Genomic DNA, 27754 nt, shown 5'->3' with positions numbered 1-27754 from the left:
CCAGAACGTGCGACAACACCACCAGAAACTGAACCAAAAGGAGCGAGGGTGAGAACGCTTCGCTCCAGCAGCTGGGGAGTTAAAGCGGAGGCTGCTGCCCTCCTCCTCCTCCTCTGCCTCTGCCAGCCCTGCCATGGAGGTGGGAGCAGAGCCTTCCACGTTAGGTGGTTTCCAAACGAAGCCAAAGAATCCCATTTGCCATGTGGATCCCCCTGCCCTTCCATGGGGATCCTGGCCCATCCTGCCACCAGCAAGGGACCACCTTGGCCACCCAGCACAGTGCCCATGGGAGCCAGGATTCCCAAGCCACGCTCCATCCTTTTCCCTGCTCCTGACACATGGAGGAGAGAGCAGTGGCTGCCGCTTGGTAATGTCCCGAGCCCACAGAGACCTGGCTTGTCCTTCTCCTAGGGCTGTCCCCAACCCCATGGGCACCCACCTCATCCCCACAGGGACTCTGGCACATCCCAAAGGAGCCCACCGTCTCCCCACACACACTGGCAGGGTCTCCATGGGGACATGACACACCCCATCCCTAACAAGGGACCCCACCGTGCCCCAGCATGGATGTGGCCGCATCCCCACACACCATCATGTCCTCACTGCGACCTCCTCATGGCCCCACAGGGACCCCGCCATGTTCCTTCAGTGACTTCACCACATCCTCATCCCTGCAGAGCCCCATCCATGTCCCTCCATGAACCCGCACTTGTCCCTGTCCCCACAGTGACACACACACAGCACCATATCCCCTCAGGGACCCCCATGTCCCCTCACTGACACACTGACACATCGTCATCCTCACAGGGACCCCCATTTGTCCCCACGGGGACCCCATGTCCACAAGGACCCCCATGGCCCCTCATTAACTCACTAACACATCGCCATCCCCACAGGGACCCCCAGGGACCCCACCATGTCCCCATGTCAACACAGACCCCCATGTCCCCTCACTGACTCACCGTGTCCATGGGCCTCCTTCATGTCCCCACAGGAACCACTCCTACACCGCCATATCCCCTCAGGGATGCCACCACGTCCCCATGTTCACAGGGCCCTTCACATCGCCTCATGGCCCCTCACTGACTCACTGACACACCGCCATCCCCATGGGCCTCCTTCATGTCCCCACAGGGATCACCCCTACACCGCCACATCCCCTCAGGAACCCCCATGTCCCCTCACTGACACACTGACACACCGCCATCCCCATGGGCCTCCTTCATGTCCCCACAGGGATCACCCCTACACCGCCACATCCCCTCAGAGACCCCCATGTCCGCTCACTGACTCACTGACACACCGCCATATCCCCTCATGGCCCCTCACCGACACACTGACACACCGCCATATCCCCTCAGAGACCCCTATTTGTCCCCAGAGGGACTCCCAACACCCCCATGTCCACAGTGCCCCTCACATCCCCTCACTCACTGACTCACCGCCATGCCCATGGGCCTCCATCGCGTCCCCACAGGGACCCCCCCCACACACCGCCATATTCCCTCAGGGACCCTCATGGCCGCTCACTGACTCACTGACCCACCGCCATCCCCACAGGGCCCCCTCACACCACCACATCCCCTCAGGACCCCACCATGTCCCGGTGCCCCTCATATCCCCTCACTGACCCACCGCCATCCCCACAGGGACCCCTCACACCGCCACATCCCCTCAGGACCCCACCATGTCCCCATGTCCACAGTGCCCCTCACGTCCCCTCACTGACTCACCGCCATCCCCACAGGGACCCCTCACACCGCCACATTCCCTCAGAGACCCCACCATGTCCCGGTGCCCCTCACGTCCCCTCACTGACTCACTGCCATCCCCACAGGGCCCCCTCACACCGCCACATCCCCTCATGGCCCCTCACCGACCCGCTGACACACCTCCATATCCCCTCAGGGACCCCTGTTTGTCCCCACAGGGACTCCCAACGTCCCCATGCGCACGGTGCCCCTCATGTCCCCTCATATCCCCTCACTGACACACCGTCATCCCCACAGGGCCCCCTCACACCGCCACATCCCCTCAGGACCCCACCATGTCCCGGTGCCCCTCATATCCCCTCACTGACTCACCGCCATCCCCACAGGGCCCCCTCACACCGCCACATCCCCTCAGAGACCCCACCATGTCCCCATGTCCCCAGTGCCCCTCACGTCCCCTCACTGACTCACTGCCATCCCCACAGGGCCCCCTCACACCACCACATCCCCTCAGGACCCCACCATGTCCCGGTGCCCCTCACGTCCCCTCACTGACTCACTGCCATCCCCACAGGGCCCCCTCACACCGCCACATCCCCTCAGGACCCCACCATGTCCCCATGTCCCCAGTGCCCCTCACGTCCCCACACTGACACACCGCCACATCCCCTCAGGACCCCACCATGTCCCCAGTGCCCCTCACGTCCCCTCACTGACCCACCGCCATCCCCACAGGGACCCCTCACACCGCCACATCCCCTCATGGCCCCTCACCGACCCGCTGACACACCTCCATATCCCCTCAGGGACCCCTGTTTGTCCCCACAGGGACTCCCAACGTCCCCATGCCCACGGTGCCCCTCATGCCCCCTCATATCCCCTCACTGACACACCGCCATCCCCACAGGGCCCCCTCACACCGTCACATCCCCTCAGGACCCCACCATGTCCCGGTGCCCCTCACGTCCCCTCACTGACCCACCGCCATCCCCATGAGCCTCCATCGCGTCCCCACAGGACCCCCCCCCCCAAATCCCCTCAGGGACCGCGGGAACCCCAGCGAGGCCGCGGCGCCTTTAAGGCTGGGCCGGGCGCCAGCTGCCTCCGCCCCGGGGCCGCGCCGGGCTGGGCCGGGCCCCGCCGTAGCCTGGAAACCGCCGCTCGGCGGGCGGAGGGCGGGGGGCGGCCCCGGCAGCGCCGCGGTCAGGTGGCAGCGCCGGAGACCGAGCCCGGCGGCCGCCCGATAAAAGTGCTGCGCGGCCGCCGCCCGCCGCGGAGCCGCCACGGAGCCATGGTGAGGGGCGGCGGGGGGGGGTACCGCGGATGGGGGGGTACCGGGGATGGGGGGGGGGGGGTACCGGTTTGTCGCCTTTCGCCGCCGATCTTGCGTTATTTACAGCTCGCCCTGCGCTCCCTGCCTCCAGCGCCGTGTCCCCATGGAGACCGCCGGCCTCCCCCGGCGCCTCGGGTCTGAGCCGGTGGTCCCAACCCTTTACCCGTCCCGTTGGGATGCGAGGAGATCCCCCCCCGCCCACCATCATCAGAGCGCGGTCCTGAGGCTTAGAGCCCCGCTGGGGCATTGGGGCTGGATGGGGACCCAATGGTTTGGGAGCTGGCTGTGCCCATCGCCGGGCTGGGATGGTCCCGTGTGCCCAGGGATGGTGCCGCGGTGCTGGGATGCTGCGGAGCACCGAGGCGGCAGTGCCAAGAGGTGCCCCAAAAGGGGCAGGACAAGGCAGGAGCCTGTTTGGGGATGGGTAAAGCCCAGCCGGACTCACTCCCGATCGGCGCAGAGGTTGGGGTGGAAGCCAGCATCACCCCCCCCACCGCGGGCAGTGCTTGCCTGGCTCCTGCCCATCGGGATGGGAGCCCATGGGGTGCCCTGGGCACCCCGGTGCTGGCAAACCCCATGGCGTGCCTGCGGCTCGCCGGCCTCCAAACCAGACCGGTTGCGTGCGCGGGCCTTGACTCAGCTCCGGAGTCCGGCCGGAGTCAATGAGTGGCGTTTGGCCGTAGGGAGATGGGGAAGGGTTGTGACCTGTTGGGCTGGGCAGGCGATGAGGTGTGTGTGCCGGAGCGCCCGGTATTGACAGACGTCCTAATATCGGGTTGCAGGGTCAGTTTATCCCTAAATGCCATCACCACAGGAATGGTGGCTGGGTTAGCGCTGACAAAACACTGTTTTCCCTTATGGTACACGGGATCGGCTGTCCCTGCTCGGGCAGGGAGCGGATTCCTCCCGCAGGGCCTCTCCATCCCTGTTCCTGGAGGTGAGGATGGGATCTATAACACCGCAGTTATCCAGGCAATGGGTAACAGGAGTCCCCAGTTTGGGAAGCTCGCACCATTCCCATGGCTTGGCTGAGGCAGGAGGGGAGCACTAATGCAGCAGGTTTCAGTCGGTTCACGCCTACAAGGTGTGAGCCTGCAGCTCTGCCTGTCCTTTCTGCCACCAAGGGCCCTGGACGGGGCAGGCACATCCCATCCTTCCTGCGGGAACAAAGGAGAAATCCCATGGATTTCATCCAAGCCCTTGCTGTGCGCTGCTGGGTCTGCTCCAGGCTCTGGTGCCGCTTCCTCGTTGGTCGGGGTAATACTGGAATTTGCATGGCTTAATTCAGTACCTGATTCCAGCTGGAATCTCGGAGCTGGAAAGGCAGAGGGCTGATCTGGTGTTAGAAATGTATGGGGTGGAGGGGGGAACCTGCCTACACCATCAGGCACTGCAGGAGGGAGGAAGGAAATGCAGGAGCCTGCATGGGAAGACTCAAGCGGATCTCTGCTTTGGGTCGGTACCGGCTGTATCCCAGGGAAGCGGCCATGGGGCACATTGGGGTGCCCGGGCAGAAGTTGGGAATGAGGAGAAGGGAAAAGGCACCTGGGAAAGGCAGCAGGTACCAGGAGCAGCTTCACTCCCGCTCCCCAGGAGAGCCAGGGGAGTTCCCTGCTACCACTGCAGGACCTTCCTTATGGGGTGGCTTTCCCTGGAATGCCTCAAATCGGGTACAGGAGCTTCTCCCAGTCCCTTTCCTCTCCAGGTACGCAGCCCTTACCACACACACACTGATTTATCGCTCAGGAAACAGCCCACTGAGCAACCACAGTGCTCAGGAATGCAAACAGCCAGCAGATAAGGCTCTGCCATTGGGAAACAGCTGAGGAATCCCTCAACAGCAGCTCCAGCTCCCTGGGTAGGAAGCTTTAAACTGGAAGGCAAATGCGCTGCCCACTGTCCTTGAGCAGCACAGGGCTGGGGGAGGCTGCCCCAGTGCCCAGCACTCCCCAGCACCAGCACTGCAGCTCGCGGCTGGTCTCACACAGCTGCTCCCCCACTTAAATCTATAGAGTGATCAATCATGGTAATAATAGTTATAGATAGTGAGAACAATATAGTGAGCCTATAGTAACAACGAGGCAGGTTTTAGTTTCCCAGCAGGAAGCTCAACAAGTGCCGCCGCTCATCCCTGCCCTGTGCTGCACTGGGGTTCCTGGGCTCAGGAGACTTAATATTCCCCTTTATCCCCATCCCACCTGCAGCACGGAGGGTCCCTTCCCGTTGGGAGGCTCAGCAGCAGCTTATGGAATCCCAGCAGCAGGAATCCCAGCGCTCGTGCTGCTGGCACAGGGAGTGTTTGCTGCCACACGTAAACTTGATTTCTAATGGATGAAAATTGGCCTCTCTTCCTGTTACCCAAAGCAACCCCATGGATGTGCTCAGAGGTGACCTCATTCCTTACGACCAGTCCATTTCCATCTGCTTTCCTGCTGCCCTCCTTCTAGCTCTTGATTCCTGCTTTGACTGCCCTGTGACGAGCTGCTACCTGGAATCCACAGGGGATTCCTCCAGCGGGAGCTGTCACAGTCAGGTTTACTGGAGACCCCTCCTGGGAAGTGGGGCTGCATTTGGAACACAGATTCATGGAATGCTGTGGGCTGGAAGGGGCCTTAAAGCTCACCCAGTTCCAACCCCTGCCAGGGGCAGGGACACCTTCCACTAGAGCAGCTTGCTCTGTGTCCCCTTTGTCACACATGGACACAGGGAGCAGGGGATGGAGCAGAGGAGCTTTTCTAACCCACCTGCAAGCCAGGTGCTGTACGCTGGCACCCAAATAAGCTGCATTGAACAGCCCCTGTCTCCACTCAGGGTTTGAAACCAGCCCTTGGTGTCCAGCTGAGCCCAGAACCGATGCTGCACACAACTGTGGAATCCTGTTCATGCCCCCTCAAGGCTTGGGTCTGGTTTGTAAAGGGTGTTTCAGAGGGTTTAAGTACGATACAGATGGCCACGCTACAGGCTTGTACTGGGAGCCCTGTGCTCCCACTGCTCCCCCCAGGCACACTGGAGCCAGCAGCTCCCATATAACAGACGCTGCTTTAACAAGAAAGATGGTTTGTTTCTCCTGCCTAAAACCCTGTTGCAGAGGGAAGCTTGTCCCCGGCTGTATCACATACAGGATACAACATGCATCACGTACAAGGACCAACGTGCTCTGGATTATTCCCATCTCCCGCACGCCAGCCGGGAGCCATCCCTACGGCAGCGGCTTTGCCGGCAGGACCCAGCTGTGCAGCAGAGAGGAAGCAGCTCTGCCTGATCCCGATCCCAATCCACAACCCCACAGCAGCGAGGAAGAGGCGGCTGCGTGGCAGGGAGCAGGGCACGTGCAGCGTGCCCGTGGGCAGGCTCTGCGGGAGCTGCCTCCCCTGCACATGGGAGAGCCGAGGAGCATCCTCGGATGGATCCTACCCAAAACCTCACCACCCGTTTTTCCAGCTCCTTTGGGGCTGGGAGAATAGGAAATCAGGAGCCAGGCTTTGGCTGGCAGAGCAGGGAGGGATCCAGAGCGCTGCCAGACGTTTAGGAGCTCAGCCCAACGTGTGTTTTACAAGTTCCAACTCTAACGTATGCCCTGATGGTCTGTGAACGCTTGCAATGCTACCCATGGGGTTTACAGTCGCTGGTTAACCCCTCATAGGCTTCCTCAGTGCATTAATCTGCTCACAGACTGAGGCTCTGTGGGGTAATGTGCCTGCAGCAGGAGCTGCAAGAGCAAGGGCACTGCTCCTGTGTGCAGGAGGGTTACGAGGTCCTGGTGTTCCCCAAGCACCAGGCACACTGTTGGTGCCCATGGAAGGGAGGTGGGCTGCGATGCTGCTGTCACCCCTCCAAAGGCAGCATCACAGCAGGCTGGGACAGGCTGATTGGGAATCATCAGCCCTGAGAGCTGGCTCAGGTCATGGGAGCAGCCCGAATTCCGGCTGTGTGGAGGAGGCAGAGCTGCACCTTGGCACAAGGCTGTGCTCATGGAGTAAATGTGTTTGATGTGGGGCTGTTGAGCAAGGGTAAGTCCAGGACCTGTGCCTGAAACCCTTGTGAAGTTACCGGTGTGTGGCTGCAAGCACGGGGTCCTGCTGGGTGCTGCACAGGCCTGCTCACAGCTTTGGGTACCCAGGCTGTTACCTGGATTTAACACCCGACAGCTTCCACCCTGGGCTCGCCTGGGAGGATAACGCAGGCTGCGAGCAGGAATCAATGAGGGCTCAGCCCAGGCATCCTCCATCAGCCTCAGTCTCTGCCCTCCTGCTTCCCAGTTCAAATCCAAGCCACCCATCCCTTGTGTGCTGATGGTTCTGAACCATGTTCCCAAGAGGAGGCTGTGACAGCTTTGGGAGCACATCCACAACAGCCAAAGGCAGGAAGCAAAGACCCAGCACAGCAAATGGATGGGAAGAGGAGCACAAGAACCAGCAGTTCCCACACATCCTCCCCTCGGCTCTGCCAGGTGACTGCTGGATAAGGGTGTAAGTGAGACCCAGGATAAGCAGGCAGCCATTGGCCTCGGGCCCACCTCGAGCTCCCCCGGACTCAGCACAAGCAGGCCCTGACCCTGAGGATGGCTGCAGTTTGTGCTCTCTGCTGAGATGCGTTCAGTGCTGCTCTCCACAACCACTTCTGAGCAGCAAATGGCTTCAGCCTGGCCAGGAGAGCCCTGAGCTCGTTCCTCCAGCGCCTGCAGTATTGACTCTCCTCTTCACTGCAGCGTTAGGGAGCGTTTGTCATACTTCTCCTCTTGCTTCAGCACGGACCCGGTCACCCCCCCAGCCCACAGACCTGCCTCGAGCCCCGCACGATGCTCTGGGAACACAACCAGTGCCTCTGCAGCAAAGCCAGAGCGGGACCAGCTGAGCACCCCCCCCAGCCATCGAGTCACACAGCTGCACAATCCCACATGGTCCAGGGGGAGAAGGGCCTGAGGATGCTCCCACCTCTGCCAGGTACAGCCACAGCGCCACGTTGCTGACACAGAATCCAACACAAGCTGCAAGTCTTAACTCCGAGTCCCTCAGAACCAAGCCGCAGCCTCTGCACGCAAGCCAGAGCCCTCAGAAAAGGGAAAATCCCCCCCCAAAGCATCCGAGGAACCATCCAGCAGCACCAGAACAAGCGAGCAGAAGCTCAGATTTGCCAACTCATTGTCTAGAGACCAGCAAACAAGGCTCTCCCCTCCTGCCCCAGAGATCACAGTGTGTTTAACTAACATCTGCCTGTTTGCCTCTGTCTTTTAAGCTTTCAGAGGTGCTTTCAAGCCTTCCTCAGGAGGTCCTGGAACCAGGACTGCTTTCCTGTGGGAATTTCAGCCTTTGTCAGCAGGATGCATTCCAGGGAACAAAAGCAAGAGAACCAAACCTCCAGTTCAGCAAGACCTGGAAGAACAGAGCCACGAGCACTGCCTGCAGCAACCCCTTTGGGGCAATGGAGACCACTGGATCCACAACCCATCCCAGCAGCATCCTGGTAATGCTTTGGAGGCACTCTGATGGCAGGAAATCCAGCGCAGGTGGGATACAGACCAGGATCACACACTACCAGCCTCCCATGGGAGCAACCATTGCCCCATCTCCCTATGGACCTGGCCACAGGTGAACCACACAAAGCAAAACCTGGGGGTACAGCAGGGACCCACAGTGCCCCATAGGAGCCAGCTGGACTTACCTGAGCAGTGGAGAGCTGGTGGGTGCAGGATGAGGTCCCAGCCATGGAGGGTGCTGGCCAGGAGCTGTGTGGAGAGGACCTGGAGGCTTTAAGAACCAGAGCCTCTCATTACCCACTTGGTTCCCCCACCCCTCATTATCCAGATGAGGCACATGGCAGAAGCCACCAATCTGCTGGGGAGGGAGGAGGCTGCCCTGCTCCCAGCCCCGTGCCAACAGGGACCCCCTGCACCCAGCACCATGGTCCCTGTGCTTGAGGAAGACCAGGGCAGAGCCTAGGGAGGGATTTGCTGAGTGCTCCGAGATGAATGATCCCATTCACTGGAATCAGCTCTGCAAACGAGGCCAGGAGCAGCAGCACCTGGTTGCGACCAGCCCAGCACCAGCCACTCTTTACCCAAGGGCTGCATCCTCTGGGAATGAAAGCCTTTGCAGGAGCCCACCACCACATCCATCCCTTTGGGATGGAGCCGCTCGGAAACTCAGGCCAGGGAGCTGTGGGGTTTGTGTGACACGAGATGGTGCCAAGCGGCTGTATCAGAGGGCGCGTTGGGAAAGGCAAAGGGAGCTTGATGGGAGCAGGCCAGGATTCAGGCAGCCCCTGTCCTGGGGCCAGGCAGGAGCGGTGGGAGACGGGGCAGCTGAAGGCTCCTGATCTGCAGCAGCCTCTGCTGATGGCACAGGAGGCTCCTTCCCATTTCCAGGCTCCCGCAAGCCAGGAGCTGCTGAGCCCGGTTCGTGTGGGCACCGGGCTCTGTCACATGCCTCCGACAGCATGTGGCAGCCGATGGCATCCCAGCCGGCTCCTGCTGTGGGACACGGGAAGGGATGCGGGGTCTGCCCCTCTCCAGAGCATCTTTCCCCCTGCATCTGCTCCTGCTGGGCAGCAGCAGCCTCATCTCTTGCTTATATAAGGATCTCTGCTCCAGAACATTAACTCTTTCTGTTCTGGTTCCTGCTGCCCAGTGTCAGCCCCTTGGAGCCACAGGGAACTCCAGAGACATGGTAAATGCTCCATCCCTGGCAGTGTTCAAGGCCAGGTTGGACATGGTCTAATGTGAGGTGTGTGACTGTGACGCAGGACTACGGGCACCCGCCTGGCCCCAGATCCATCCCATTCCCCTTCTGCTGGTGGCAGGAAGCAGAGCTGGGGCAGATGGACACCCCCCTGGCGTGCTCTGCTCTTCCCAATGGAGCAGCGTGTCCCACAGCAGGAACCTGCTCATCACTGACCGTGTGGTGCTGTCCCGGGGGTGCTCAGTGCACCCCGGTTTGCTGAGCGAGCCCCAGCCTGTCACATGCAAATGCCCGGCTCAGTTGGTGCCTGCAAACAGGAACCACTTTATGGAAAGCAGCCGAAGCCCTTCCCAAAGCGCCCCGAGGAGCGCCCTGGGTGCCTGTGGGGAGTGGCTGCAGCCCCACAGATATAGGGCAGGTGAGTCCTGGGATGCTCTGCCCTGCACCAGAGGCCCTTGGCTGTGAGCAGGATGAGGAGATCCAGCAGTCACCCTCTGCTAACTCTTCCCAGCCATCCTCAGGGGAGGTGAGCCATTAAAATCCCCATTTGGGGAGCAAATTAATTACTTAAACTATTGTGTTTGAGCCATGACTTCTGTGCCAGCTCAGACTCCACTGAGTGACTTTAATGCTGCTCCCAGTTCTTGGACAAGCACCCAGACTGGGGGTTAACCATACCTCAGCAGAGGGGCTGCTTGGGATCGAGTCTGGGTCCAGCACAGAGCCCAGTAAACCCCGTGAACTCTCTTCTCTCCCCAGCTGAGCGTTGGACGTGGTCTGTGAGACATCCCCCCTTCAGCAGCCCATCACACCCGTGAGCCCGTTGGTGATCTGGAGCAGGACGCTTCCTTACCAAGGGTAAGTGCCCAAATCCTTTGTGTTACCAGTAACAGCTGCTTGATTCCCCCTACTCAAAGGACTTTATTCCTTTGGGAGAACGTGCCTTTCCCTGCTGCTCCCGCTGGGCGCTGCACTGGGGTGCCTGCAGGGGAAGCTGAGCTCTCCCCCTGCACCAGCACTCCCCTTGTTGGGGCAGGAACTCAAAGTGCAGCACCAGCCCTTTGGGCCCGTGGTTCAGGGGCTGCTCAAGGAGGTGCCAGCAGGGATAAGGCACAGAGGAGCCCGTGTTATGCTCAGTAAGTTCCTGTACCACAAAGCCGTGCCAAAAATCCCCTGGCAGCTTTACAAGCCGCTGCTGAGACCTGCCGCTGCTTCCTGGAGCACGGGATGCAGGCAGGGCTGTGCTGTCGTGTCAGGGCTGCAGGAGGGGTCTCTCAGCCCTTTGAGGACCCTCTGACCCACAGTTAATGGCTGGAGGGACAAAGTGGTCCCCAGGTCCCCTCCGTGTGGTGCCCAGTGATGCTTTGCTGGGCTCAGATGTACCTGGGCAGAGCAGGGACTCCCCAGCATGCACTGACCAGAGCCTTCCCGTGGCCTGGGAGAACACAGAGCTAAAAGGGACTGGGCGTATTGATGCTGCAGGGCTCATCCCCTTCTCCAAGAAGTCCTAAAGGAAGAGGGGGAAATGAAGTGGGGCTCCTTCCTGGGTGCCCCAGCCAGGGATGCGTGGCTCATGCAGGCAAGCCCAAGCCTCTGCAGAGCGAGGCTGTCTCCAAAGCATTACTCAGTCATCAGAGCAGAGGAGAAGAGCCTCCCGTGTCCCAGCCTGTGCTTCGGCTTTCCTCACGGCTCCTGACAGAACCAGGTCACTCTTTCCACACTTCCCGGCCCAGCCGAGAGCCGCTGACTGATGCGGATGGACGTGAGTCACGGCCCTTCCACCCAGCAGCTCTCTGCTGCCTGTGTACTTTGGCGGGGCCAATCCTGCCCCTCAGAAGGGAGCAGGGTGGCACTGGGCGAGGGCAGGGTTGTTGGAGCTCCTGGCATCTGCAGCAGGTTCTCACCATCCCTTTGGACTGGGGCCAGTCGGGGAGTTGCTGGTTCTGAGCATGGCGCAGGCAGAGGTAATCTCCCATGTGCTAACCCGGCCCACAGGGACCTGCCTAAACCCTTGATGAGTAATTGGAGCTAATTAGGCTGGAAGAGGTTTTGGTGAGGATCTGTCCAGGCAGTGCCCGGGGGCCCCTTGGTAATGAGCTGGGTGCAGACCAACACCACTTCTCCCAAAGAGCTCTGCCAGGCCCCAGCAGGGCGAGCTGGGTTTTCCCTTTCCATGCCCAGACCTGGTCTCCTCCATCAGCTCATGTGGCCTTGCTTGTGTTTTGCAGTGACCCTTGCTGTCCTTGCACCATCAAGCCAGACAATCCTTCCCCTTGGCTGAAGATCCCGTTGGATCTCTTCCCATAATGGAAGCGTGAGTGCCAAGCTCCTCCATGACCTCCAGAAGCCACAACTCCTTACCGAGAACTCTGATGGCTCCACGAATGCTTTCTGAAGGTGCCCTGGGGGGCATTGCCCAAATCACCCCCTCGCTGTACCTGAGCCGGGGCAGCGTCGCTTCCAACCGGCACCTGCTCCTCTCGCGGGGAATCACCTGCATCATCAATGCCACCATCGAGATTCCCAACTTCAACTGGCCCCAGTTTGAATACGTGAAAGTGCCTTTGGCTGACATGCCCAACGCTCCCATCTCCCTCTACTTCGACAGCGTCGCCGACAAGATCAACAGCGTGGCGCGGAAGCACGGGGCCACCTTAGTCCATTGCGCCGCCGGCGTGAGCAGGTCGGCCACCCTCTGCATCGCCTACCTGATGAAGTACCACAAGGTGTCCCTCTTTGAGGCCTACAACTGGGTCAAGTCCAGGCGCCCCGTTATACGCCCCAACGTGGGCTTCTGGAGGCAACTGATAGACTACGAGAGGAAGCTCTTTGGGAAGACGACGGTTAAAATGGTACAGACACCCTATGGCATCATCCCAGACGTTTATGAGAGAGAGAGGAGACCCCTGATGCCTTACTGGGGGATTTAATGGGACTGCAGACGGGGAGCACAACAGAAGGGACGCGCTGTTCTGAGTCAACCAGACTGGGGACATTCCCTTCTCCTTCTACAGCCAACTGGGGTTCTTTACCATACAGCAGAACCTCAACTAATTCTCACCTCACTAACCTGCAAGGCCAACGATCCCCTTCAAAGCATTTCTCTCTACAGGGATTCCCCCCACCCCCATTTCTCTGATTTAGAATGAGGTCTCCTTATAAGTTTATTCCTTCCATAAAGCCTCCCCCCTTTTTTTAGCCAGTTTATGAGTATCCTAGGAGGAAAGACCAGAAAGGCATTTGGCAGAGTTGATGAACAAAGCGTGCTCTGGGATGCGGTAGCCTGGATATTTCATTTATAGCTTATTTGCTTCCTTGCAGATCCCTATAAAGGCTTGGGAGCAGCACTAGCACGGGAGGAGCGAGGTCCTGCCCTGTGGTGGTGGGTTCTTCCAAGAGGGAGGCAGGCGCTGTGGTGCTAGTGCTGGTGTTTTCTTTACCACCCGTAGTGACTCTCAGTATGTAGTGTTTGAGATCTTTAGTTAGCTCTTAATCTGTATTAAAAGTAAAAAAAAAACAAACCAAAAAACCAATAAAAGTATAAAAAGAGTGAGGTCAGTCCTTGTCAGCCACAAAACTCCAACGATCCAGAGCAAATAATACCCGATCCTTCTTCACTCCTTCCATGCCAGGGCAATAGTCCTGGGATACACTACTGAAAACCGCTGGCGTTCTTTGTTGGGTGGGAAGTAAGCAGAGATCTGGCCCAAACGTGGCTCAAGACAGAGTGAGAGGTTGACCCTGCCCGCACTGGACAGCCAGAGAGATGGTCAGGGGACTCTGTGTGCATGGCCACCTTCCGAAGGGGCTGGGCCTTGTCATCCAACAGCAACCTGCCAGGAAACTGGAATTAGGCAAATCCTCTTGATTACTGAGCCCTAAGCACGGTCGTGACCTGCCTTAGCCCATTTCTACATCACCACGTCCTCAAGGTTATGCTGCATTCTAGAGCTGCTCTGCGCAGAACGGCGACCCGCTCACCCTCCCGGGCAAGGATGGCTTCATGGAGAAGGCTTTGCCTTGTTCTGTGTGCGAGGAGAATGATTCCAACCCCAGTGGGGGAGAAGCCTCCCCATGGCAGAGCCGCCGCCTGTTTCATTGAAGCACTGACAGGCCCATGGGGAGAGCAAGGCAAGCCTGTTCCTCGCCAAGACGCTCGTGTCCTCTGTTGCATCTCTGAAGGAGGAAAAGCAGATTGCTGGATGCTGAGGTAGCTGATCTAAATGAGATTCTATACTTGTAAAACAACAAAAATCAATAAAGATTAAAGAAGAACATGTGTTGGTTTCCTCTTCAGAACCGCGCTAATGCACCGCAAGTACCAGCGAGAACATGGTGTAACACTGAACCTCAGTCTTGAGGAAGATGCTGTGGTCTGTGCCCATCACTTGGCCGATCACTTCACAGCCACGCGGGTGTCCTGCAATCCCCGGTCCTCATCACAAACCCCAGGCCATTCATTTGGCTGTATCAAAGGTTTTATCTCATTTAGCCCCGGCTGAAGCTGAGGTTGTAAGGAGCAGCAGATGTGGTTAAAGGATTGTTCCACACTGAACAGTCTTGGACTCTGTGATCTTAATGGTCTTTTCCAAGATAAAAGTCTGGAACAGAGTGCGTTGGATGCAGAGGCTTTGACCAGAGGTTTCAAGTTCACTGTACAGAGCAGAGTGTTCCCAGTGAGGATGGCTGGGCAGGTTTACAGCTTCACATTGGGCTCAAGGCCACTTAGCCAGGGGGTTTGTGCTCCCAACCACTGTGGGCATGGAAGTCATGGGGCTGGTCACAGCTTCAGCTCTGCATTAATGCCAATCCCGCACGTGGAGACCCCGCTGTGAAACGAATTAGTGCAAACTCAACCCTGCAAGGGCTCCAGAGCCAAAAAGTCTTTGATATTCCCCCCATTCCCCTTCCAAACCCTTCTCTCAGCCATTATCCAGGATGTTGTTAGACAAAACTGCACATAAACCCCCCCCCAGATACTTCCACACCAGTTTCCCCACCAACTTCAACACATCCTTTAGCATCACGAGTGGGAAGCACAGCCCCACACTGGCACAGGGAAGTTTCCTCCTGCTTTTGCAGCTGAGCAAGCAGGAGTTTTTAGCTCACTGGAATAAAAGGGGGGCTTTGCCATCAGCTGCATGCAGTTCGGGTTTCATGCTCATGTCCTGGTTTCAGTGACAGACACAGGAGATCATCCATTTACAAACCACTCTCTGCTCATCTCTCTATTTTTACCATGGGTTACACCAGGGAAAGGGGCAGTGAGAAAAGGAACTAGAGGGGAAAAATCAAGGCTGATCATGAGGCTGGAGCCTGACCTTTCAAAGGGGAAAACCACACTAAAACTGAGGTCTGCTTGCAAAAGTAAACTTCCCCTACAAAAGGACTGTGTCTGATTTAACACTATTGTCTATGTAAGAACTGGGAGGCTGAAATTCTCTGCTTTGAATTATCATATAGATTATATACCCAGTATAAAGCCCTAGTACCCAGGGAAGAGGAAGAACCTACTGATCAGCCAGGAAAGCATCAAGAGTGAGACTTTTAAACAAAAGGGAAAGTGAAACCTATAAAACCAATGTAATTGCCTAGTAAAGCATGTTAGGAAATGAAGAATCCACCTGAAATATCCACTAGGGATTCTATTACGGAGCAGTGCCGTGGTATTAATACTTGTGGCTGTTTCTTTGCAGAAGTCCCTCTTGTGTTCATTCAACAAAGGATGTTTTAGACACGTGTTTTCCTTGTCACAGGAAGGTTTCTCCCTGCCCAGGTATTCCCATGGAGGAGCTTCCCCGCCATGGAGATGACACCTGTGGCACCAACAAGCACCAAACCCCAATGCTTTTCCTAGCTGTATCCTGGAACATCCTGGAACAAGCCACTTCACAGCTCGGTCAGACAGGGAACGGGCTCTTTATTGAATCCAAGGTTTGACTCTCGACACAGGATTTGGAACCCATCGCAGGGATCAAGGGAGTTCATAATGTATTAAAGTCCATCACGTCCTTCTCATAGGCTTTAAAGCACCAGCAGTGACTTCAGCATTGCACAAACCAAAACTGCTCCAACTGCTGATCACAAAACCACTTCTACGAGAGAACTAACGCTCGCCCCCAGGGCAGGGTAAAGATCACAAAGCAAAGAGAAGTTTTCTGACCCCTTCTCCTCATAAAATCATGACATTTCTATTTCAATATTGATTCCATACAGAGCAAAGATCTTTCTGAGAGAAGCAGTTTGTACAATAGCAGCTTTTATTGCAAAGGCAGGTTTTGTTTCCAGTTTGATTCACCTGATAGGAGCTAAGCAGGAACTGGAGCATTCCTCGGCTTCTCATGAGCTGCGTCCCACCCTTAGGTTGAACTCCACTATCACTGCACCAATGTCAAGGAAGGGGCTGCTCAAACCAAGCCAGGTGAAGAGAAGCTGCTGCCAGAGAGGAAGAGCCAAGCATAGAATGGAACAATTCCCACTCCACAAAGAACCTCAGCAAGGCTGGGGAGATGCTCAACCACGATGTGGGAATGGATGGGCAGGGAATGGGCTGGGGATGTTCTGCTCGCTCCCCAGCTCCCCCGTGGAAAAACTGCAGTGCACAGGTAAGCACGGATGCATTGGGAATACAACTGGATAAAGCAATATATACATTAAGCAGCCAAGCAAATAATCCTGTAGAATTCCAAATATACACAAATAGATAAAAATCACTTCCCATAGGTAACCCCAGGGCAGGCACAGAGAACAAGTACATTAACAACAAGGAAGAAAATCCAGTTTCCTAGTGAAGAACATGCAGGAGGAGGAGTTAGAGTCATGAAATTCAAGACAACCGAAGCGAAAGGCAGTGTGCCCATCAGCCTCTATGCAAAGCAAGGGGGGAACGTGGTCTGAGATGAAGTGCTGTAGAAAATGCTGTAACCTTGGATACAGATTGCAAGGACACTGGGCTTTGGCTGGCAGTGCAGGAGCTGGGAAGATGCTGAATGCAACAGTGAGTCACTGTAATGACTCGGAGATGGGAGATGATCCTCCTTGCGCAATGCCTTTATCGAGGGTATCAACAGGCAAACCATTCGGGATATTCCCATGACGTAAAGGGGTGCAGCTCCGAGCACTTTCTGCTTGCCACAAGCACCATAGCACTGCCTGTGCCTTCCCTTTGCAGTGGTGCCATCCTCCACTTAGCTCTGCTGCAATTACAGTGGTACATGTCGGTTCCTTGGTTTTACGGTCCCCCAGACAGGCTGGATGCAGCTCGGAAGGGAACTCACCTGCTTAACAAGTGCAAGGAACACATCACTGCAAAATGCTTTCACGTCAGTGCAGCCGGTGCTGCAGCTGCTTTAAGTCTCACATCGTGGCTTCTTTTATTTGTGGCATTCCCTTTCCATTAGGAAAACCAAGAAGCCCATCTAGCTCAGCGCGCAGGAGCGGCGGTGGAAACCCACGCTAACAATAACCTCCCTTTCCCAATATAGCATTTCATAAGCAGCAGCCTTGCGTCAGCCCAGCCGCTCCAAACCACTTGAGAAGTCCCCTCGCTAGCAGCAACGAGAGGCGTTTGCTTCCAGCCACGCAATGCTGAAGTGCTCCTGGGATTCAGGATGGGAAAGGAAGGGCTGGCTCCCTGTGCCACGCGGAGCCCTGGCAGCAGTGGGAACACTCGCACTGGTACAGCAGCCCCTGACTGCGATGGGGACCACGTCTGTGCTCAGAAAGCTGCGGTGCTGCCTAAGGAACACAGCCAAGGCGTGACAGGCAGAGCAGGCAGGGAGTGACTGCCCCTTCGCAGGTAAATCCTGGGCAACAAAAGGCAGGAGCCACCCTCACACAAGGGAAAACCCAGCTCTGGCTGAGCGTGAGCTTGTGGCTGGAGGCACAAGAGGCTGAGCTCATGAAGGAGCTGGTTTCAGGCAGGGAGATGATGTGTTTTAATTCGTGTAAATAAGGGGCCAGACACCTGGCACTCCTCGGAGCCAAGATGCTCCCGTTTGGTGTAACTCACAGTTGAGGATAACTCAGCCTTTTTTTAATACGGAGCATCGTTTTTCCTCATTGGAATTTCTATTCCAGCAAATAACCACCCAGTGTCAGCTACTTATAACAGAGGCAAGGCTTGGACAAGCTGTTGGTGCCTTTGGAGAGAAGGGAGATTCTAGTGGAGAGCTGAGAAACTTAAAGAATTAAGAAGCAAGTTGTACCTGATGGATGTAGACCCCACTGCACACTGAGGAAGACTCTGTTGTGCTAAGGCTCTTACACTAATGCCATGAAGCTCCCGCAGTTGACAGTTCTGTTACTAGCACTAGAGCTGATTGCACTGTCATCTGCACACTGCATCTGAAGAGAGAATCGGGTATTTTAGATGCATGTGTAACATTTTAGGCTGTTCCACTGACCACCTCCTGTCCATACAGGTGTACCTGCCATAGGCAACAGCAACACCCTGCTTCAAACCCCAGCCTGCGTCAGCCCACCAGCGCCTTGCAGGGTTAAATCACACCCACCTGCAGCAGGAGCTCAGGGCCACCTTGTGCTGCCAGCTCTGACTCAGAGAAACACGTTACTACAGAGAGCACAAGTTACACACAGGCATCCCATGGAGAAAGGCGTGTGAAGGTGTGACAGAGGTAACACACATACATACACACAGGAGCACGCACACTGCTGTCAGTGGAGTCCAGTTTTCAACAGTGATGCAGCCATGGAGCTACCAAAGCATCAGGTGGAAAATAAACCAAGGAAGGAGTCTGTATTTACAAGAGCAGCAAAGACAACAAGGTCTAAAATCCAGCTGCCTGCACTAAAGAACCCAGGTATATAGGGAAAATGTCAACAATTCCTTCAAGTCCTTATCCCCCAGCACTAACCAGTGACACACACAAACACAGTATAATTTAGAGTACAGATCAGTGGAAGTATAAATATACAGTGGCTCTGCAGCCTGATTCCTTCTAAGTCAATAATTCATTTTGCCTTGAGAGTTACTGTGACTCGTGCATCGTAATATTGGAGCAGCAAATGAAGAAAACCATCATGGTCCATACACCGAAAGAAAAGATGTGTTTGCAAAGCTGTCCTTCAAGTATCTAAGTGGTCACTTCTGTGCAAATCACTCCAGTTTTTCTTGGAAGCTGGGTACTGGCCTCTCTCAGGTTTATGCGCTTGGTTAGCAGACTGCACTGCATATAAAGGCTAACCTGCTTCCATCAGAAAGACTGAAACGCTGCTTTTTTTTGCCACACTGGTTATCCCTACACCCCTGCCCCTTTCAAGTGGAATTCTTCATGAGCAATTTGTATGTGATGGTGGCTTTAACCTGTTAGGTACCAAACTCCAATCTCGGCCACTAACCGCACACCCCAGGCCTTTCCACTTACCCTATCACACCATCTACCCCAAGTGTCGTGCATTATCAGACCAGAAATTCCATCTTCAGCGCCACTGCTTTCAGAGCAGGTCTGGCAAAATGAGACCTGGAGGTTTGGGCTCCACACAGTTGATCCAGAAGTTTGCACAGCTTGCGTGGTACTGGTGCCCTCCATACGCCAGCTTGAAGTTATCTGTCTCTGAATTGAAGGCCTAAAATAACAAGAAATGGAACAAGTGTGATGGTCTCATCTATTCCAGGGTCTGGAAACTCGAGTGGAGAATGGCTGTTGCCCAGGTATCACCCCAGCACACTGTGCTGGGACCCTCTCCCTCTGAACACCCAGCATTCTACTTTAGCCTGCAAAGGGTTTACAAGTGGACAAGCTCCGTCCATCACAGCTGATGCCCACTTTGCCTCTTACACCCTGGTAAGGAGCCATCTGATCAGCACCCTGCTGCCTGATCTGAGGCCTGGCAACTAACTCACCTTGTTTCATCCATCCTCTAGTTTGGCTACAGACCCACAAAGGATAAAAGCTTGTTCTGCCAGCCAGTGGGTAGCTACTGCATTTACTTCATCAGCTCCAATCTGGCTGTGATTTAGGCAGGTGCCATTCTTGATAATAGAGTTATTTCAGGTTGAATCTGATCTACTTTCTTTTGTTAATTGGAGCTGCTTTACAATAGGAGCTTCTGAACAGCGTGTGAAGCCGTGAACAAGCTTCAAACATCTCGATGTTTGTTGCTAGGAGATACTCTCCAATGCTTCACAGCCACCTATTTAAAACCCCCCATTCTACCCTTGTTCCCCACACCCTGGATTTCCTGCAGAGATTGCTAAAAATGCCACTGCCTACTCCATATAGCCAAAAGTCAGTATTTGTAGCACAGAACCTCTACAGTTCCCCCTCTCCTGCAACAGACACACAGGCAGCTACGAACTCAGAAACTCACTGCAGTGCGTTTCCTACCACACAACAGAAGAGGCACAGAACCAGGAAGCTATTCACAAGGTACAAGCATGCAGACAAGACAAAGGGGAGGCTCTAGAGCGTGTTAGTTGATCAGATCAAGTGTTACGGTCACAAAAGATGACTAGGAGAAAAGGAGTAATGATTGATACAATCGCGAATGACAGCTGAAAGCCAGCTCAGCCTCCCACACTCAACTAAGAATGAGTCTATAGAGAATATGGTTTTACAGGTTCATACTTTGCTAGGAAGCTCTTCCACAGGTTTCTCTTCTTTCTGCAATAACGTTGAAACCAAAAAGTCAGCAAAACTGCCCGGGTATGTTACTGGGTTGGCATTACTCTGTACACATCCTGGGATCCCCTCCCAGCAATGCTAAGTGCAACAATCCCCTCCTGGTGAGCCTCAGAGATGCATTTCATAAAGAAAAGTCATTAAAAGAGTTGTATTTTTAATACACAGATATATACACACACGCCTTTTAAGTCTTAGTATCCCAGTTTCCCCCTTCTGTGAACAATTTAACCCTTTATCCACATCTGTGTCACACCCAAAGCCCAGGGTAACACATGAGTCCCATCTATAGGTCAGATGTTGCCTTTTCCACTTCCAGTTATAAATTATAGCCATGAAAATGTTTTAAACACATCCAAGGTCTAAATGAAAGTCCAAACTGTCAATTAAAACTGAGTTTAAGAGGCTGCTCGACTTACCTTACTTCTTGAATCCACGTTTAGGAGGCACACTCCACAGGCAAGATCCTGGGCATTTTTAATCCCTGGCCGCAGCATACAAGAAGAGAAATCCAGCGAGTTTTCATCTGGCTGAAGAAAAGAGACAACAAAATTAGGCTTATACCCATCTATATGATTAGACAATAAAATGAGTTACTTAAAGTAACTGAAAACGTTTCAGACATCACGATCAAACTTATCAATCTGCTTGCTCCCAAGAGCCACGGCAGGGACGACCTAAACCACTCCTGCACAAACCCCTGCGTGGTTTCATTGAAGTCACTGGTGTGTGTTTGCAATCCTGCCACGCAATCCCCACCAGCATTCATTTATAACACTCGAGCAGCTGAAGACAGGGCTAGACTACAAAGGAAAGAGTTCTGAAGTTCCACGTTCCCACATCAAAAAGGGGAAGAAACTTCTGAGCAGAGAGCCCAGGCGGTGCCTGCTCCATTTCAACTCGGTGTATGAAGAACTGGATGGAGACAAACAGTGGTATGCAACAGCTATTTGTGCAGCTGCAAGGCAAGCAGGCACGGGCCAGCACGGCCTGCACTGCTCACGTTTGAAGTGGTGTCTGTGCTGGTGTCTGTTGTCCTGGATGCTCTCTCATTGCCTGAGCGAAAAGGGGCAGTTGTTATTCTCTCCTAAGGTTACTTCTGCATCTAGACCATGGCACAGAAGTACAAAGTATTAAGGTTAAGCAAACCAGAGAAGAATTAAGGTCACTGGCAACACACAAGCTCAGGTTAAAGAGCGGTAAAGGATGGGAGAATAACCCTGCAAATAAGTAATACATGAATATAACCCCTTTTCCACTTACATCTCAGCCACAAGATAAATGATAGTTGGAAGCTTTGCATAAGGATGGCATAAAAGTGTTGAAGATTTGCTTTCAGATTGTAGTGCAGTGACTGGAGATACAAGAAGCTTAAACAAATGGTGTGCTCCTAGGACACGTGTGCTCTTAATCCGCATTCCTGCTATGCTGGCCATGCTCCCCTGCGGAAGGGCTGGAGAATAATTGGAATCCTGCAGAAAACACCCTTTAATCCTTAAGTAAATCAATCAAATTAATACAGGCACTCTAAAATTTGTTTACCAGATGCATGAGGGAAGCAAATGAGAAGGTCAGCCTCTAATTTGCACTGGAAAACCACAAGGCTCCGCAGAAAATTCCCTTGTAACAAAAGCCTTTAAAAGATAAAGTCAACCTTTCCCAGCACATGCATCTGAGCTAAAATACTCCTGGTTCATTGGCACTTCTGCATCACTTGGGATCTGTGATGGGAACACGAGGTGTGGGTTCCACAGCTGCCAGTGACCCAGTGGAGGAGAGGAACAAAAAGGGGTGATGTGAGAGAACTGGAGGAGTGAGGAGTCCCTGCCTAGTAAATAACTCCAGGAGTACTGTGTGTGTAAGAGAAGTCCTTGCTCGCAGCTCCTACCATTGCTTACAGTTTAGCTGGCCTCCTACCAGCCAGGAGCTGCTGCGGCTCGGAGAACACGTGGCCAAGCTTTGGACTTCAAGGCAATCCCTGTGAGCTTCCAAGGAAAAGCACTTCAAGAGCTAAAGTTTAATCCACTTGCTTAAAGCAGGAGAGGATCCCGATAGCTCTTTAGATGTTACTGTCAACAGCGCCAGAGTTCAAAGGGATGAATCCCCATCTATCAACTTCAGCTGCCAAGCAGTAATGTATGGAAAGTATAACACAGGACAGCACCAAAAATACCTGCTTGCCACTGCTGTTTGTACTGGAGAGGGCTAAAATGTGTGAAAGGTGTGTAAGAAGGGACTGAGCATCTACAATACCTGTTTTGCAGGGAATCACAGTGAGCTGAAGATGAGTCTTTCAAGCAGACACCAAGGACTCTGGGCTTTGCTTATAAACGAGTGTTTACTGAGAAGCCAAAACCTTTAGTGGCCATAGTTGTATTGCAAGAAGGAAGCCACGAATGAACATGGTCACTGAAAACATAACCATGGTAATGGTCTGCTTACTGATGCTTGGTGTGATGTACTGATACAAAGAGCTAAAGACTCCTTAAGTATATAATGAGTTAAAGGGATCCATTATGCAAGATGGTATCAAGCACCTACCAGTAGATGATTCCCTAAAACTAGGAGTTTTACCATGGATAAATAAAGCCATTTTGCTCATTGCATTTCCTGCAACATACATACACAAAGAAGGGCAAAGCATTTAGTGGCAAAGTGATTTTATTGCCCTCTAATGGCATTTATTCTGTACCTGGCCCCAATGTGTCCTCTCTCCCAGCCTCTTTGCAGACCCTTCCCATGGGCTGCTGCCTCCCTAAGGGCCACCCCTCAGACAGCCCCATGTAGCCCTTGCCCAGTTATGCAGAAAGCTCTCAAGCTCCTACCAGACTGTCTCAGAGCAAGTGAGCTTTTTCTGGCAGCTCCATTCAGAGGAGGGGAAGGAATTCAGTCTGTAGCATGAACCAAAACAAACTCGGGCATTTCCAGAAGCAGAGAGAAAGGAAAGAGTTCAAAAGAACAGTATAGTTATCCCTGGGCTGCTACACAGCCTGCTCTTGAGTTGCGAGCATTCACACTCATTGCAGGGATCTTACAAAGCCAAAATATGCCCCACATTATTCTGGCTTCCTAAATGAACTTCAGTTTTACTGAACTGCCCTCACTGGAGAGGTCCACAGACACACAGAGTATCACCAACATCATTAAGACACTAAGAAAACTCTTATTTATGTACAAAGAATGGTGTTTTCTTCTAGAGAGCTCTAAATTGGACTTCACAAATGGCCATTTTGCAAGAGGAAAACACAAACTGTAACGTTAGGGCACCCCACGAAGTCACTTTATGTGTAATTGTAGCAATTGTTTTAATAAAGCCATCACTTATCGTGGGTCTTACCGTTAAAGCAGCAAGTGACATGAAGCTTATCAGGTTGTTCCACACTTTATCAATATCCTTCAGCAGCTGCTGGAGCTTCTCACTACAAACCGCAGTTGCTTTGATACCCAGCTCAACTCTCTTTGTTACTCTATAGACTTCCACAACCCCTGTTGACACAAAACACAGCGGGGGATTGCAGAGAACTCGCTGCCAGCACAGGTTCCTGAAGCTTTTAACTGAGGAATAGCACAGAACAGGCACAGAACACAAAAGGTGGTCATGGACAGGTATTTCAAGGGAGTATTACATTTATTGAGCAGAGGAGCTGGTCCTTATTTAGGGGCAGGCAAAAGATTAAGCTAAAAAGCAATACTGTTTTGGAAAGTGAGTATGTGTTGCTGGTTTTCAGAGGAGAACTCCCAGTGCAAGAGACAAGGTACATTAAAACATACCTAGTAAATATTCCATGCCTTGGGCAGACTGGATGACTTCAGTGCAAACCGATGAACTGCTGATTCCATTTAAGGTATCATTTGCTTTCTTGATGACCTGGTGGAAATGAATTTCATAAGATGATGGTGTTATCCACCTTAAAACAATTATTACCAACAAGATTGTCCCCAACAGAAGCTGTTAGGCAAAAAAAGGAGGCAAATATAATACATGATTGCCATACTCCATCATGTTTTTATATATTCAAGCTGTAACTATAAGAAGATCAGGGGGAGAATATGAACATTTCAAACCTTAATGTATTCCCCCAAATCTTTTCATTACTGAAATAACAGTTTGAAGAGCTGCATGCATTGCTGTATGGTTTAATAGCAGCGTTCACAGCTTTGGCTGATACACAAATGCAAAGAAGGTCTGGCTGTGAAATACCTGACACCCATCACCAGAAAACTAATGGCCTCAAGCCCGTTTCTCAAGCAGTGCTGGTGGGCCAGATGCTGGTATCAGTGCCCTGAACAAGGCACCCAAACACAGGACCCCCACAGTAACCAGTTAACTTGTAATTGGAGGCAAAAGCCAACCTAATCACAGCTGACAGGAGATTAGGACAGGATCTTTAAGTGAGGGGTTATGCTTCTGCTGCGTGGCAGCTTTGGGTTTAAAAGCTGTAATCTACTTGGGCCGATTCCCCCCCTTTCTATGCCTGGATGGTCTTAAACACTGGGTGAGCTGGTACCTACAGGAAGGAGGGAGGGCTGTGGAGGAGGCTGTGCACTTACCTGCAGGGCACTCTCCAAGCATCTTTGCCATTCATATGCATACCTCTCACTTTCCTATTTGAAAGAAAAGGACAGTCTGAATCTTGTTCCTGCCTTGCCCTTTCCCCTATCACAACAGACACACAGTGGGCAGGTATTTTAAGAGACTATTTGCAGAGCAGCTATGTAAACTTCTCACAGACCTGTTCCTGTTTTTTCCCCCCATTCTTTAAATATTCCCTTTGCACCTGAACTCTAAAATTTGGTTTCTGGGAGTTATAACCAGTTTCAAAAGGAAGAACACAGCTGAATGGGTAAGAGGTCTGCATTGTGCATGCCTACTCCCAACACACTTGTTACAGACCTGCTGTTGTAGAAATGGGGATTGGCAGAATCTAACCTGAGCTCTTTTACCATCTATTCTCAAGATGAGCAAGGGAAATAACTACCACACAGCCAAAAAAGTTTAGCCATTTCCCAAAGCCAATGGTCTCAGTGCCAAAACTGGGATTAGATTCAAGTTGTAACTAACTTCCAGTCACAGGCTTAGACCACAAGGTCAAGTAGTTCTGAGTTTCAGGCAACAGCACTTCTCCCACTTGATAAGATTTAAAAGACAGGAGAGAAGCAGCCTCCTTTAAGAGGAGATTCCAATCAAAACATCCAACATAAGATGCTGTCTTAGAATCATACCCCAAGTTCAAACAGCAAAAGTCCCAAAGAGCTGGATACAGAACACCCTTGCTATCACACTGATGAAGTCACTGCCAATTTACTCATACCCCAGAGAACTCCTTACCTCAACTTCCCCAGTCAAGTCTTTGTATTTGTCCCTGATGACAGGCAAAGCAGGCTTCTCACTTAGAGTGTTTGAACGATCTCTAAATGGCTGCTCCAGGACTGGTAAAGGTGAAGAGCGACTTATCTCTCTGTCTCCTAGGCTTAAGCTTCTTTTGTGAGACCCTAAAAAGCGAGGTTATAAACAAGTCATTCCTTTACTCATAAAGGCACAGGCTATTTAAAATTAATAAAGCCCCAGCTCGTCAATTCTCCAGGTTTTTGGCGCAATATTTTCTATCTAGAAAGAAGATGTCCAAATGCCATAGGAATCAAAGAGAAATTCAGCTCATTTCCAGTGGCCTTGGGACCAATCCCCATCAACTAATTGGTGATTTGGTTACAAAAACCAGTCTTTGATAAGCACATGCATCATGAGCATCCCCCACCCTGAGCACACTTACCTTGAACAGACAGGTCAAAAGTGGCCAGCTCACTCTTGATCATCTCCTCACTGGATTTCACCTTGCCTTGGGAAGTGGCCACCAAGAAGTCAAACTTGCTGATTTTGGGCTTCTCGCTCTGGAATTCTCCAAAGTCATCCGTGGATTCTCTCCGCAGGGCTGAGGAGACAGCACCCCCAAGGAGATCTGCCTCCTGCTCAGCTGCTGCATCCTGGGCTTCCGACGGAGGTCTTGCGAAATCACCGAAGCCTCCGAGGTCATCCTCACTTGGAGCGCTGGACACGGGGTCTTTAAAGCTTGCGAAGGCTGCAAAGGGAACATCCTGTAAAGCATCCTCGCTAGGGAAGGTTGTCACTTTGGAAACTGTTGTCATGGTAATGTTCTCTGAACTGCCAAACAAGGTCTCCTTCTTCTGAAGGACAGAAGTAGCCGCAGAGGATCCACTTCCGGAGGACTGGACAAAGGAGGAGAGCTTCTTGCCCTGATGAATGTCTTCCTTGTCGGACCAGTCATAGCTTGCCAGGCTGCTGACTGCAGACCCGCTGTTATAGCTTCCAAATGGGGCACATTTTAAGTCATCTATATCTGAGAAAAACAAACCCCTGCAATTAGAAGCTGAAGTTCAAACGTTACGTCTCTCTACGCTGCATAAAACCAACAGCAACTTGCTGAGGGTCTTAAAGGCCTGCAAGATCACACACAGTGAATCGTTGTTCCAGTGAGGCTTAAAGGAGAGTTTGCACAAAAATAACTTGACAAATACCTAAGTCTTCGGTGTAAAACCCCCTCCATTTAATAAACGTAAGCCTTGACCTTTGAATGCTGTCTTATATTTTAAGCTGAAAGTCACCATCCCACCACAGGCAGTGAAGAAGCACTAATAAAATAAGCAGACAGTCCAGCCTGCACACATCACTGGTTCAGTTCTCTGATGCTGGCTGCACAATCTATGCTCTAAATACAACCATTAGCAACTCAAACATCTTAACGTGTTAGTTCACCTTATCAAACCCAACCGCAGAGAAGACCGGGCTAACTTCCCATCCCCTCTAACAGAGCATTAACACACTTGATTTGGATCAAAGCATGAATACAAAATTAATGCATAAGGAATGTGCTGCAAGGGCTTTTAAACCCCAGAAATGCTGCTTAAGCTTCTCTCAGCTACACGGCCAACTTCCAGGTTCCAGGAATGACAGGAATATTGCAGACCATGGTTTAGCTTTCACAGACTACTTAGTAAATACAGAGCACATCCAATCATTTTGCAGAAAGCTCCCGAAGTTCATACTCACCTGGCAATTATATGGGCCAACAGGTTCTTCTCACTGCCATGAGCAGGTATGAGATATAGCCTGGTTACATTAGAGCCAACAAAGGAGCCTGCACAGGGACCAGGGTCCGCTACTCATTCACTCATTTCATGTTTAAGCCTGACTGATCCATAGCGAAGGCACAGAGAGCCAGGGGCTGGGTAGCTCTCATTAAAGCAGAAAAAACCCCAACGAACCAACCTCTGCTCTACCACATGTGGCATTGCTTGTCCAGCATTACCAACTGTCAGCTTGCATCAGACGTTCAGCTGGGGCTCAGCCCTGCAGCCAAACAGGCTCGAGGT

The 27754-nt window shown here is 52.9% G+C and overlaps 2 protein-coding genes across 8 annotated transcripts in view; one reads left to right on the top strand and one right to left on the bottom strand.

Annotated features, from left to right (window-relative positions):
- The first annotated feature begins 2850 nt into the window (after positions 1 to 2850).
- Positions 2851 to 13999, top strand: DUSP14 (dual specificity phosphatase 14). Its single transcript, XM_062615738.1, has 3 exons — positions 2851 to 3006; positions 10482 to 10580; positions 11951 to 13999. The coding sequence occupies exon 3, from the start codon at positions 12056 to 12058 to the stop codon at positions 12650 to 12652; it is 597 nt and encodes a 198-aa protein (XP_062471722.1). The 5' UTR covers positions 2851 to 3006; positions 10482 to 10580; positions 11951 to 12055; the 3' UTR covers positions 12653 to 13999.
- A 1623-nt stretch (positions 14000 to 15622) lies between these two features.
- Positions 15623 to 27754, bottom strand: part of SYNRG (synergin gamma) — a 38696-nt gene continuing 26564 nt past the window's right edge. For 5 of the 7 annotated variants that reach the window (XM_062615730.1, XM_062615733.1, XM_062615734.1 and 2 more), the window contains 8 exons: positions 26137 to 26721; positions 25695 to 25858; positions 24917 to 24970; positions 24137 to 24233; positions 23703 to 23851; positions 20785 to 20895; positions 20312 to 20347; positions 15623 to 19310 (listed from right to left, as the gene is read on the bottom strand). In XM_062615730.1, the coding sequence (XP_062471714.1) occupies positions 19179 to 19310; positions 20312 to 20347; positions 20785 to 20895; positions 23703 to 23851; positions 24137 to 24233; positions 24917 to 24970; positions 25695 to 25858; positions 26137 to 26721 (1328 nt within the window). In that variant the 3' untranslated portion in view covers positions 15623 to 19178. The remainder of the gene's footprint in view (positions 19311 to 20311; positions 20348 to 20784; positions 20896 to 23702; positions 23852 to 24136; positions 24234 to 24916; positions 24971 to 25694; positions 25859 to 26136; positions 26722 to 27754) is intronic. The other 2 variants (XM_062615732.1, XM_062615737.1) reach the window with 1 other exon arrangement.

This window comes from Pezoporus occidentalis, unplaced genomic scaffold (genome assembly GCF_034315485.1).
Source record: "Pezoporus occidentalis ecotype Australia unplaced genomic scaffold, CSIRO_AGI_Poc_V1 ctg183, whole genome shotgun sequence".
Taxonomy (NCBI): Eukaryota; Metazoa; Chordata; class Aves; order Psittaciformes; family Psittacidae; genus Pezoporus; species Pezoporus occidentalis.
This window is presented reverse-complemented; position numbering and strand designations above follow the sequence as displayed.